The 14337-nt window shown below is 39.1% G+C and overlaps 1 protein-coding gene across 1 annotated transcript in view; it reads left to right on the top strand.

Moving 5' to 3' along the window:
- The first annotated feature begins 6269 nt into the window (after window positions 1-6269).
- LOC138000094 (proteasome maturation protein-like) overlaps window positions 6270-14337 on the top strand; it is a 10568-nt gene continuing 2500 nt past the window's right edge. Inside the window, exons 1-4 of the mRNA XM_068846252.1 lie at window positions 6270-6319; window positions 8220-8305; window positions 11523-11583; window positions 12185-12286. Coding sequence (XP_068702353.1) covers window positions 6308-6319; window positions 8220-8305; window positions 11523-11583; window positions 12185-12286 — 261 coding nt within the window. The 5' untranslated portion in view covers window positions 6270-6307. The remainder of the gene's footprint in view (window positions 6320-8219; window positions 8306-11522; window positions 11584-12184; window positions 12287-14337) is intronic.

Raw genomic sequence — 14337 nt, 5'->3', positions numbered from 1 at the left:
GATTTACTATTTTTCCGTAATATTAGGATTTCCTTTTTTCTCTCTTTAAATAAAATCATTGGTTTACTTTGTTTTAGAAGTTTCATGCTCGTGCGTTGTGCAATTGTGAGAAGGGGCTTGTGTGTATTATTGTCGTTCTTCGTTTTGTGTGCGAGCCCACCTTCACATGGTCTGTTAGAGAATGGAACAAACTACCCAAAGTAATTACTTAAGCCAATCAAAAAGGACGGAGACAACCCAGTAAACCAATCAAAATTCGAAGTAATTACACGTAGCGCGGGAAAATGTGCACGCGCGAGCCACGATTGGTTTTGGTTTCACTTCTGATTGGTTGAAAAAATGGCGCGAGAAATTTGAACTAATCACTGAGTAAAGTAATGCAAAACCAAAGCAATCCCCTAATTACTTTCGACACTCAATTGAAAATCGCTCTATATTTTTAACTGATGTTATGCAGTTTTGTGCTTTATCAGTCAATAAAGTACATGTAGATGCCCCCATCGGAAAAAGAAACATCTCTTCATAACAAATACAACTGTACAAACTTTGCACGCGTTTCAGTGATTGAAACTGCTCATTTTGGCTAGCTTCTAAAGGACAACTGAAGTTGAAGAAATTCCATCAATTCATTTTGATCACCACTGCTACGAAACCAGAGTTTTATAATATTTGGTCAAATTCTCAAACGTGCGGACTGCTTGGCTAAACATTCAAAACATCCGGCGCTGTTCTCAGTTCCCACCCTGAGACAACACAGCACATAACAAAATAAGTCAAGCTGATAACTATACCACAGTGTTTGTTCTGTTGATAAGAAATTGGAAATCAGTCTTCATATTTGTGCAGCCTGCAAAAGAGCTGCCAAGTTTGTGTCCTGACTAGTCTTCATACGAGCCAAGTTAAACATATACATGTCTGCTTTATTAACAGTACTTTCCTTGTACCATACACTCCTGGTAGCAGATGGAAAAACATAGAAGCGTGTCCAGAAGCGGGCACTATGGGTCATCTGTTCTCGAGATGAATGGTCAGGGGTGATGTTAAACTAAGCGATCTCTCTCTGTTTGTTATAATCAATTTGATTTTCACAAATCTTTTGCCACCGAGTGTAAAGGATTAGTACCGGTATGTTGAGACAAGAGAACACCAGCCAATGATGTGGTACTGTACTTAATAAGAGTTAAAGCAGGCACGTGTGACTGCCGTTAACTGAACCATAGTTAGTACTATGACTGAACTAAGTATTCGGAAATCAGTAACGAAGATGAACACGTGATAAATCGAAATTCGCCACAATCTACAGGATGCGTGCTATAGGTACCTGCCATTACACCGGCATGTGATCACCAGAATGCTCAGTGTTTTAAATATTACAGAGTACACTCGTTAAGGACAAGTTATTAATCTTTTTGTTTCTTGGTTAAGATAATCATGGCAGATAAATGACCAACTGGAGCAATTAGCCGACTGATTTACAGTTTCCTCGCTTTTTTTGCCATGTTGTGACCTTGACATTGCATATCCGCAGCTCATCATATAAATTTAGTCCGAAATTTCAGTTCTTTCTTACTAAGTATACCTAGTAATCTGATTAGAGAGTCTAACCATTCCATTTGGAACATTTCAGATATCGGGCTTGATGGGCTTGATCAATGCTTTTTTCTTGTCAGTTTTTTCTATGGCAGTGCACTTTGAGGCCAGAGGTTTTGTCTTTCTTCGGGACATCAGTGCTCTTTTAAAAAGGCTCGGCAGTGTGCGGCGTAATCGCACGGTCATTGGGTCCAATACTGAGAAGTTTGAGTTTTTAATTTTCTTCTTTAGGCTTCTTAGCTTCCTGGATCTACGACAAAGAACCTCTTTATCCGGATGGCATGGATTGTGTAAGTGGAAAGTACCCATTTAATTCTCGTAGTTAGCGTTTTGGATCCGTGAAGTCCGTGAAAAGCTCTTATTTGTTATCATTATCACTTATGAAAGAAAGGCAAAAATGATCCTCGTTCTTATCAGGACAATTTAAGCAATTGTATGTTGTATGGTCCAACTCAACCAACGTACTTAAACCCAAAATTCGGAGATAGAAACCACATGTCATTTAAGACCCTATATAAACTAAGGCACATGAGAAGATGTACCGAGGAAGATATCCGTTTTCAAAAATACCGTAGTTGTAGTCAGGCATGATGAAAAGAAATTAAAAAACTTGTTGTCACTTACATAAGTTTTTTAGTCAGTGACAACAAGTTTTTTTTATTTCTTTTTATATCCGTTTTCAAATATTATTTTTCTTATTTTAATATGGCAACTACTGGAACAAAGGACCCTTTGTTTCGACAGTCAGTGAGGCTCTGAATGAACAATTATTGACATCAATGAACTAAAAGTTTTTTGACATGACTGAGTTGATGTATTAAACACATTTATTATATAAGTATAGAGATTTACGTACATATAACATTTCCGTGATGAAATATAAATTGCTTAGTCTCGACAGACGATGCTTTCAGTAGTGAAAAGTTTAGCGTATCAGCCTTTTGATTGGTCGTACGATTTTTTTCACTGGTGAAAAATTATCGTCCTTGCGTTTTGATTGTCAAGTAGTTTGTTCAGTGAGCTTTGGCGCGGCGGGATTCAATTTGTAAAAATGGCGGCCGATTAGTGTTTGGTTTTCATGTTTTTGTTCTTTTATTGCTTAGTTTTCTCCACAAAATACTTCAGAAACTCTTTAAAACTTTTTTCAAAGTATTCATGCGAAGTACAGAAGGTGAAGTTTTCTTTTATTTCAAAAATATTTTGCTATTCGTTTGAGACTTTTGTTCAGTGGTTTGATAGCCTCACAATAAACGCCCACCGCTTTAAATTTATGATCTCTTTACTAATATAAAACAAATTACTTCATGGTTGGCTAGTTTACGCGTGAATAAAAATGGTACGTACTCACCAACCGTGAAGTAATCTATATATTTATTATATGACTATCTCCGTGAGCGGACAAGATGAACCACATCCCGTGCTGTGATTGGCCACCCGAGCCCGCTCGGGATTTTTCGCTTGGTCCCGCAAGATCAAAGATCCCTTTTTTTGTGTTTTATCCCATATAATAAATCCTTTATTGACCAAGCTTGTTCGGTCAAGATGGCTGGATATAGGCCTCGTTCTTTTTTTATGTGTTTATGGACCTCGACTTCGTCTCGGTCCATAAACACGCAAAAAAAAGAACTTGGCCAATATCCAGCCATCTTGACCTCAAGCTTGGTCAATAACCCATATATATAGCACAATATAGTATTGTTTTAGTTTATGGAGTTAATTGCTCAAAAAAATCGATCGCTCAGAGTTTCGTGCTTCTCGCCAAGAAATCATCAGGCGACTGTTCAAAAATAACGAACATTTGGAAATTAGGAACAATGCACCTTGCTTGTGCACGTGATCCAGGTCTGTTATCAGGCGAGTATAGTGTTCAGCAAAAGTTTTCTGGAATGCCTGCAACTTGATATCAGTTCGTTTCTATTTTCAGTGTTGCCATTTGTGGCTTGCATATTATAACGTACTTCTCTCAAAGGCACAAATTGGATCTCTTGGTCACATTTGAATAGGATCTCTAGCATAATATAGATATTTAGGCAAGTCTAAAAGCGCAGACCATCAATAAAAATCAAAATTAAAATTATGTATTTATGCTTTTGTTTTCAAATATTTTTGGAACTAGTCTGCTCACCTTACGACTAGTACGGCATTCTCATTACTCTTGCTTGCTCTTTTCGCCGTTTTTCGACACCATTTTTCAACCTTTTTTCTCGTTTTCCTGCTTGCTCTTCCCCTGCTCGTCACTATAATTTCGTCTCTTAATTCGGGCTCCTTTTTGTCTGACACTGGTCTGTCTGCCAGGGCTGCAGCCTTTCTTCTCATTCTCCTTTCCTCGTGCTGCTGAGCGAGTGTCTCTTCGAACTTGGAAAGACCTTTCTACACAGTGTGTCTCCAGGCTGACCTTTCGAGGGCTGTTACTTCCCAGTTGTTCTGGTCGATGTTCAAGGCTTTTAGTCCCCTCTTGCACACGTCTTTGAATCGCAGCTGTGGTCTGCCAATGGGACGTTTTCCCTGCGCCAGTTCTCCGTAGAGGAGAAAAAACAGATTTAAAAAAAAGATTCTACATAACGTGTTGTTTGGTTAGTCTATCTTCAAAATTTTTGATTGTTTTACTACGACGCAGTGTCAAAGGCAGATTGCTGGCCGTGCAACTTCCCGATAAAAAAACGCGGTTTCGAACCCATGCAACTTCCCGCCAAAAAGCACACGCGGACGGCAACCGGACGTCAGCCGTTTCCCCTTTTAACTTGTCGTCACAAAACCACATTTATATTGCTAAGTATCTTTTCACCATTAGAGATGATTAGTATAAAAATCTGGGAGACATCACTGTCCTGGCACACGAAATGTTCCCTTCCGGTTGCCGTCCGCGTCTCAAAAACGCGCGTGCTTAATTTGCTTGAACGTACGTACGGACGGACGATGACGACATAATCAAAACTAAAATAGTGCTCCGCGTGCGTTCCGGTGCACGGAGCTCCGCTATAATGCGCCGATAAAGTCGAAACTTCAACATTCCCCGGGCAAGCACCCGGGAATTTGAACTGTTGAAGACTGGATCGTTAAAATTCCCCCTCCACGGTCCAAAATTGCGTTCAAATGCCTTACCCGTATGCCGAATTTCTCTCAGTGTCAAATGCCGCTTCCAAAGAGCAAATCGTCGTCAGCACTTGTCGTCTTTAAAAGGCTTGTTTATATTCATGCAAACACCTGTTTCGTGACTCTATAAGATGCCGTTTTTTTTAGACTTGACTAAGTTTAAAATAACACAACTTTAATATTGAAACTATTAAAACTGACTTGAACTTGAATGAAGAGTCGGACAATGTCAATCAACAAGCGTAAGCTGCTTTATCTCCGGAACACGGCAAAGTTTATTTATGACATATTTAGAGCTGATTTCGTTTACGACCACTTGCAATTTCACAGGAAGCCCATACAATGTGTTAATTTGTGTTACCGTTTGTAATTTTATAATAAATGAATTGGATTCACCGTTTGCTTCTTCTGTAGCGATATATCAATAAATATGTGCATGGACCAATGCTAAATGAACGTTGTATTAGCTTACCTGCGGTGAACTGTCGTTCTTTTCCTTCAGAAATGGTATTTTCAGCGATTTTGAAGGTTTCGAGTTCGCCGTTTACTGTGACTCTTGATAGAAGGACAAGGGTGGAAGGTTTTTTATAACGTCTCCAGCGCAGAGGCGATTTTTCGTCAGAAAACCGCATCGCTCCGCTTTCAAACTTCGCAGGAGATTTGCCGAAAGATTCACGCTTCTTCTCGTACTTCTCTTCTTTTGGGGTGGTCCGTACAGAGAGTCCGTAGGGGTAGTCTGTGGACGTGTCCGTAAGGCAGTCCGTTGACCGGTCCGTATTGGGTCCACGGACCGGGGATCAGTGTTCTCGGGTCACCCGGACAAACTACGGCCTGAGGTCGCTCGCAGAGTTGCTATTGCTTTGTTGATGGGTTAAAATGAAAGTTCATTCTTTGTCAATTGGTTCCGATGTGGAATTGTAACCTTGGGAACATTTATCCAGGAAAATTTGTCTTAATTTGGTGGGCTCCAGAGAATTTAGTATGCAGCCTTTGAATTTTATTATAACCGTTGGCAACCGAGGAAGTGAAAACGGCTCAAATCAATCAATCGAATTTATTTAAAACACCGTAAATGGCTCAGCAAGCTTTTTTTCAGACATGCCGTGTAAGAATTACAAGGTATAAATGTTAAATCGGCTAATAAACTAGGTATCACTTAGCGCTAAAAATTATTTAACAATCGTGTATCAATTCCTATAGACTTTTATCAAACGTAACTAATCTAGTTTCTATGTCAAGGAAATTTGAAAAAAGTACTAATTATTAGTAACGATCAGAACTTACTATATAATAATAAATAATACGGAACAAGGAAACCCTGTAAAAATGTGCCCTAGCAATCCGCGACCAAACCAGACAGCGACTAAAATGCAACAACATCAAATTGCGTCGAATCTGGAAAAAAACCACACAGGAAGGAAGCAACCCACAATGGAAATAAGGTTAGACTTTTTAATTGAGAATTATTTCGTAAAACTGTCTTCTCAGCTCTTTTATCGGGATTCCCATATAAATCCTTATCTTTTTGTTGGCTATCCGCCGTGATCCGCCACACTGAGCTTGGGGTACCTGTGGTTTATTGGTCTGCAGCTGTCAACTAAGAGCATGCGCTTGTGACTACATCATGGCCGACTTGGTGAGTTGATTCTTGATCATTTTTGCGATATAATGTGTTCTTTTTGCGCCTTGGTTTTATATCCTACCACTTACTTTAAGCTATTTCTAGACACAAAAAGATTTTGTTAATGCATTTGATGTGACCAAAGCGTTTGGAAGTTGTCTTTCTGCCTTCTTTCGCTGGTCCTCTGTAAATCTAGATTCTGCTGTGTCATTCGTGTCATTTGCTGTAATTAAGGACGGTGCCTACTAATTCAAAGGATTTGTGATTATGCAGTAAAGGTAGATCTTAACAAGTGTTATTGAAATCCAAAAAGAAAATTGGGGGTAGCCACGCATTTTTCAAAGATAATTCCTGAACAATAAATTATTTGTAAAAAGCTTTAAAATACCAAGCAATGTATGGCGTTCTTTTTCAAATTGAAGCTCAATTATCTCTAAAGAATGCATGGTTACCCCCAATTTTCTTTTGAGATACCAAGAGTACTTACGAAGATCTACTTTATCTGCATAGTGTTAAACCGCACAAAAATATCCCTGCATTAGTAAGCATCGGCGATAGGAAATCCGAGTATCTGGAAATGCGCAGAACGTATGCGCAATAACAATAGTGGGCACCGTCCTTAACACATTAGGTGGTGGTTTGAGAGAGAAAAATAATATTTTATCAACTGCTTGGAGATTTCTTTAGGTTAAATTTATTATTTTGTTTGAAAAAGTAATGGTTAGGGGAACCGCTGTAAGACCTTGCGATACCATTTTTTGTATTTATTTTACACCCAAGAAATTTTTTTTTTTAAACATTGGGACCAAATTCTCGGAAGCCCATGATTTGGAGCTAACAATTCTCCCTTTTTTCTTCTGAATTATCGTTTTCTCTGACCATCCATATTTATAGCGGTTTCCTGTGACACCATTGTTATTCATATACCAGCCAGAACCTAATTGCCTGTTGGAACAATGCCTTCTTTTGCTCTGTGGTTGGCAAATTTAAATATCAAAAAAGGGGTGGGTGACATCAATGTTTGTAAACAAGAAATATTGCTATAGGTGGCTTTCACGTTACATGTACGTGTACGTCATTGTCGCCACTCATGAGCTCCTTTTCTTCATCCACCAGCAATAGTGCTTTGCACTAATGATGTCATGAAATTATAGACCCCCAAGTGACTCCAGTCTGTAAGAGTCACAAGGGAAATGAGGCATAATATTCGCTTCATTCTCTTTTGTTTTTAAGCGACGTTGGCCATGTTCTTGGCTCTATTCTCGAGAGAGAACCAGAACAACACACAATTGAGCAGCTAGAACGGTGTTTAAAGTGTAGGGGGATGAAATTGACGGGGCAAACGTGACAACCTTTTTAAACGAGTGAGGGTTGTATGAGGTCATGTAAACAGTGAAAGTGACCACCCACTTGATCCGAGCATCGATAGTGGCCCTTGGTCTGCGGCAAAAATACAAAAAAAGGTTCAATGTTGGAGGGAAATGGTACCATAGTGCAAATTCTGTTCTCTATTCTAATCCGTCAACAGGCTGGCATGTTGGAAAAGGGTTGATGGGCCTACGCTACTCCTGCTGTTCGCAAATGGTTGTCTGTTTTGCTCTGACTAAGATATCTTTCATGGATTTTTCTTTGCGATATTCTACGTAGTATGAGGGGCGTGTTAAATATTTCTGTTTGATGTGGGTAATTTTCTATCAGTTGCCATTTCCTCGTGAACGGAGTGGTATTTTGTGACAAAAGTCAGAATTGTGTTACATGTGTGTTTTCATCTCCTAGTGCATGACCTCTTTTTGTTGGAGAATTTCAGTTCAGAGAGATGACTTTTAACACTGCTCTCTGAGTATCCTCTATTTTTATGGCGTATTTCAAAGTCTGAAGTCTAAAGTTTTTAAATTTTATTTCTGTCAATGACTAGCAAACACTTACTGGTAAAGCTGAACCTACTACTGAAGTTACTTCCACTGTGGGTCATTATGGTGTTCCAGACCACATGAGAACAGGGTAAATATTCAAAATCGGTGGCTGTTAGTTACACCTTTTTATTGTATTGGTCTGCATGTATTGACCCTTTTACCCCTAAACGGGCCTAAACCAGCGATACTTAAGTATTTTACTCTGTCTAATGCCAGACAATTTTACTCATCAATGGGGACCCGCCAGGAGTCAATGTGTTGGATTTATTTTCTCATCTCAGAGACCATGACAAGAAATAACAGCCTGTAGCTGGTTCCAAAATAACTTTCCCAATCATCATGGGCCATTTTATTACCCCTGGCAACTGCTTTTGTTTCACTTTTCTAAGGCGTTTTAGAAAATGAGGACATCTACATGCATGTACTCACCAATGGGGAACTCCCAGGAGTCAATGGGTTAATGTGTTAATGTCTCCATTAAGTGGTTTACAGAAGGGTAGTCAATTTAAGATCTACAGCTGTAGACTATGATAGGGTGAAACCTAAAGTAAGTACCGTATTTACCCGTGTATAAGTCGACCTTTTATGGCCTCAAAAGAAGCTCCAAAAATCGCCCTCGACTTATACACGGGTCAAAGATTTTGAGCCAAGTTCCAGCTAAATAATTTATTCAAAATTAACATAATAATGTTGTCTTGGGCATAACGAACGCAATGGACAAAAGCCGAGGGTGTCCGGAAAACTAAGACCTAAGACCTAAGACCTAAGACCTAAGACCCGGAAAACTAAGACCCGGAAAACTAAGACCCCTTTCATTTTAGTTCTGAAAGCAATCCCTGGGCCGTTTAAAAAGGCGCAAAAATATAATAAATAAATGCGAAGGAAATCGGGATTAAATCACGCGCAAAGCAGCAATTGAGCCATAGAAAAGAACGGCACCAAAAAACCCTGTATTCCTGAAAGAAATCTTATGTATATCCAAAAAATTAAGATCGATTTTGAGACGACAAGAAGGCTTTATAATGACAGCGTTGGGAGAAAATCTAGCGGCGCTTGCTTGATAATTATTCATGCCACAACCGCGAATGTCACGCCAGGCGAGTCAAGGCCGCATGACAATCCCGCATTTCATCAGAAAGGAAAAAGAAATCGTTGTTCTCAAATGCCTCGCCTGTAACTGAACCAATTGTTCATTTGTTCTTCGGAAATTATTGCCAGTCGGGTGTTACGTCCTGTTGGAAATCAACGACGGGTTTTCCTTTGATCGAGCTCTGTCACGAGCCCTTGTAAACAAATTCAAAGGTCAACAGGGTGACAGGTCCTTTTTGGCGGGGAATATTGCGAATCGCACTGGTGACACTGTTTTCATAAAAAAGGCAGATCCAGCATCCAAATGTAGTACAATTTAAGGGAATCTGCTTCGCTCCAACCGCCATTATGTTGGAATATTTCGGGTTAAGTGTTAGGTGTCAGGTCTTAGTTTTCCGGATAACCCACTACAAATCCGGAAAACTAAGACCTAAGACCCGGAAACCTAAGACCTAAGACCCGGAAAACTAAGACCCGGAAACCTAAGACCCGGAAAACTAAGACCCCTTTCATTTTAGTTCTCGAAGCAATCCCTGGGCAGTTTAAAAAGGCGCAAAAATATAATAAACAAATGCGAAGGAACATGTGACCCTGTTGACCTTTGAATTTGTTTGCGTGGGCTCGTGACAGAGGTTGATCAAAGAAAAACCCGTCGTTGATTTCCAACAGGACGTAACACCCGACTGGCAATAATTTCCGAAGAACAAATGAACAATTGGTTCAGTTACAGGCGAGGCATTTGAGAACAACGATTTCTTTTTCCTTTCTGATGAAATGCGGGATTGTCATGCGGCCTTGACTCGCCTGGCGTGACATTCGCGGTTGTGGCATGAATAATTATCAAGCAAGCGCCGCTAGATTTTCTCCTAACGCTGTCATTATAAAGCCTTCTTGTCGTCTCAAAATCGATCTTAATTTTTTGGATATACATAAGATTTCTTTCAGGAATACAGGGTTTTTTGGTGCCGTTCTTTTCTATGGCTCAATTGCTGCTTTGCGCGTGATTTATTCCCGATTTCCTTCGCATTTATTTATTATATTTTTGCGCCTTTTTAAACGGCCCAGGGATTGCTTTGAGAACTAAAATGAAAGGGGTCTTAGTTTTCCGGGTCTTAGTTTTCCGGGTCTTAGGTCTTCGGTCTTAGGTCTTAGGTCTTAGGTCTTAGTTTTCCGGACACCCCAAAAGCCGACGTACATTGTAGAAGACTTCAAAATGAATGACAAAAGACTTCAAAACGAATGTAAGCAATTCCAGTTGAAATAAAAAAGGATTTGTCCAACTCTAAATGTTGAAGATACTCACAAGCACAAATATGAAATAGACAATGGAAATTTTCGTTTTCCAAAGGCGGAAAGCTCTATAAGGCATTTCTGTTTCTTCGAATAAAACACGATCGTTCAACGGCTTAGTAACCTGGCGCAATACCTCGTGTTTGCGTGCAAGCATCGTCACTCGTGTTTGCGTGAAAATGCTGGTTGGTAATGATTGTTTTTTATTCTTTATACAAACCTGGCAGATTTAAATGCTTTTGCAAACTTCGTATTGTTTGGTTTATGAGTTTTGTTTTGTTTGTCATTTGAGAAATTGTAAGTCAAGGACCAATTAAACCTTGCACATTTTCGCATCGTTCACAAGTTATTTTCAAAGATTGACTCCTGCTTCTGTGATGTTGCATTGTGCTTATCCTCTAAAGCCCTTTATCCTTGAACAACGAAACAGGTGAGTTTGAGGTTTACATGTTCGATTTTCAGAGAACTTTTTCGAAACTCAAGGACAAAATGCCCGCATATACAATGTGTACAACAGCTGCTGAACAACAAAACTATTAAGCGCTTGAGGCCCTGATTTTTTTGTGCATCCACATTTCCAGAAATCGAAGAATACAAGATTAGTGTCCCATGAACATTTGACAAAGAAATTAAGAAATTGCGTTTTTTGCCATCAAAAATGGGGGGTTGACTTATACATGGGATCGACCTATACACGGGTAAATACGGTACATGTACAAACTATTTATAACATGAGCTAAGAATAAATCAAGAAGAGAGAAAAATGTAATGATTGGAACAAGCCAGGGGTTGGTATTCGTGCATCCTCTGGTGTACGAATGCAGAACACATTGTTGGAAGAAAAGTTCATTGTCAAGTGAAACATGTAAAAATTGTTCTCCTGTGCATGTGTATTTTGAGAGTTATTTTAAGTAAATCCTTTATAGGTTTTCCAATGTGAAAAGTGGATTAACATCGACTCATCCTCTGGAAAGTACTGAAAAAAATGTAAGTGTACATGTATGTTTTGTTTTGTGCCAACCAAGTATTGCAGAATTTACATGTAAGACCTTTACTGACAATAAGTATTATTGCCAGGACAAATTTGTTGTTTTTATTTTCTGACTCCAATAGAAATTTTACCACAATTGCTTGTAATCGTGCAATCTCATTGGCTAATTTGCTGTTGTTGATAAGAGTCTAGACAACGCTGCTTGTGTTATGCTCGCATCGATTTGTCATGCAATGCAATAGCCAATCAGGAACGCTCATTTTGGAAAATAAACCAATCACGAGAAAGTTATAGACAACGCTTGCTCTTTCTTCATGTCATGATTTTGGTCACCCTCTGAAATAAACACTTCTTTCCGTTGAATATTGTGGTAAAAAACAAATCGAAAGTGGTTCAGCCTTGTCTGTACTCTTATCGACAACGAGATTCGTCATCACAGTGGTCAAACTTTGTTGTGGAGTCACAACGCATGCGCCTCAAGAGTCCACAACATTTTGACCACTGTGATGACGAATATCGTGGTCAATAAGAGTACAGACAACACTGAATCACTTTCCATACATAAAACATTGTCAATTGAACATTTGGATTTTATAGTTTCTACAAAGTCAAGAAATGCTGGACTTTAAGATGTTGAGAAACACTCAAGGACTCCATGCTCCTTTGAAGCTGCAGATGGAACGAGCTGTTGCATCCAAGGTAAATAGTTGTTTCGTCAGTCTGGAATCCATATCCTTGAATTTGATTGCTTAGGCCTTGCAATCACCAGTCTGGATGGTACAGTATAAATTTCTCCCCATTAATTTTTACCAATTTGATTCTTTCACTTTTGTTAGTCTAAGAACTTTCTGTCATACAGTTAAACAGCTTTTCAGCATTTGATTCATTCTTTTTCTTCAGTGTTTACAGTTTTAGTACATGTAGCATGCACATTAAGAATGAGGTTGTGTAAATGTACATGTACACTAGTGGTTCAAATGTCTTCAAACTAGTTCAAGTTTGATTTATTTTCTTTTGTTTCAGATTATGATAATATTAAACAAAGAAAAATACAAACTGAACTGGTTTTAAAAATTTTAACCATGAAAAAATCTGAACCACAACATACTTATTTTTACTACAATTGCTTGTACGGTAATCTCTCAATCTGATTGGCTAATTTGCCATTGTCAATGACAGTCTATACAACGCTGTAGGTGTCATGCTCATTTCAGTTTGTCACGCAATGTAATATAGCTAATCAGGAATGCCCATTTTGGGAAATAAACCAATCATATTGCAAGAAAGTTATAGACAACGCTTGCTCTGTCTTTGTGTCATGATTTTGGTCACGCTCTGAAATAACGTTGAATATTGTGGACTCACGAGATGCAACATTTTGACTACTGTGATGACAAGTATCATTGTTGATAAGAGTACAGAAAACGCTGAACCACTTTCGATTTGTTAAGTATACTGGTCAGGGATGTCCTTTAGCAGCCTAGAAAATAAAAATAATTGTGTCCTCAGTGCATGGACCTCAAGGCCATTACAGAAGCAAGGCTGGCACAGTGGTGAGAGCACTTGCCACCCGCCAGTGTGGCCCAGTCTTCCAATGTGGATTGAGTTTGTTGGTTCTCTACTCTGTTTTAAGAGGTTTTTCTCTGGGTAGTCTGGTTTTTCTCCCTCCTCAAGACCAACCTACAATTTTATATTGGTACAATGTAATTTTTTATTTGATTTAAATTCTGTGCCTCAGTGCTAACTACATTTTTTGTACAGTTGACACTTGTTTAAGTTAAAGTTCATTCATTAATCAATGAGTGTGTATGGACTGAGAAAGGAAGAAAAGAGAGACAGACATTTGTGACCTTCCACGGGAAAACGTACACTAACGTTTGCCCGTTAAACGGCTTAAAACTAACGGACGGTTGACGGATATTCAACGGTTTTGAAGATTGGTTTAACGTTTTTTACTAACGCTCTGACGGTTTGTGCTAACGCTCTAACGGTTTGTGCTAACGCTCTAACGGTTTGTGCTAACGCTCTAACGGTTTGTGCCAAAGCTCTAACGTTCTTTCTATCAGTTCTAACGTTCTGCCTTAGCGCTTTAACACCAAGTCTTAGTTCTAAGCTCGAAAGGCTGATCGATGACACCACAACGTAGTGAGCGATTACCGTTCATCGAACAAAGGCCATGATTTGAAGTACTAGCACCATCGTGAGCTGGCCAAAACAAATCGGATGCACATTTCAGCGAGTTTTTTGCTTTAAGAATACTACGATGTAGACAGGCCACCAGAAACGATTGCGTGACTTTTAAAATACGATTCCGAAGAGGCGCGCCCATGGCGACATAACTGCTGAATGCAACGAAGTCCGGATAAAAGTGGCTAATCTCGATATGTTTTGATCGTCGGACTCACAATGAAGCGATGCATTATCTCTTGACAACCATGAAATTCAGCCTTCCCCATTGTAAAATCCTGACTGGTGGCCTTTAATATCACACTGAATGTTGTACGTAAGATTATCACTTAAAACGAAATGGCACTCTCCTGCACATAATATTGTCTCTCACAGCCTGGTTGCTAAGCCCACATAAATTAATATAGGCTCGAAACTGATAAACTGTGTATACATTACACCCATTGCGAAAGTTAGCTGCTAATCATAATGCATGTAGTTGTAATAATAATGATAATGATAATGATAATGATAATGACGATAATAGTAATAATAATAATAATAATAATAATAATAACTGTCAC

This window comes from Montipora foliosa, chromosome 4 (genome assembly GCF_036669935.1).
Source record: "Montipora foliosa isolate CH-2021 chromosome 4, ASM3666993v2, whole genome shotgun sequence".
NCBI classification, from domain to species: Eukaryota; Metazoa; Cnidaria; class Anthozoa; order Scleractinia; family Acroporidae; genus Montipora; species Montipora foliosa.
Note: the sequence above shows the minus strand (reverse complement) of the source record. Positions and strands in the feature narration are given on the sequence as shown.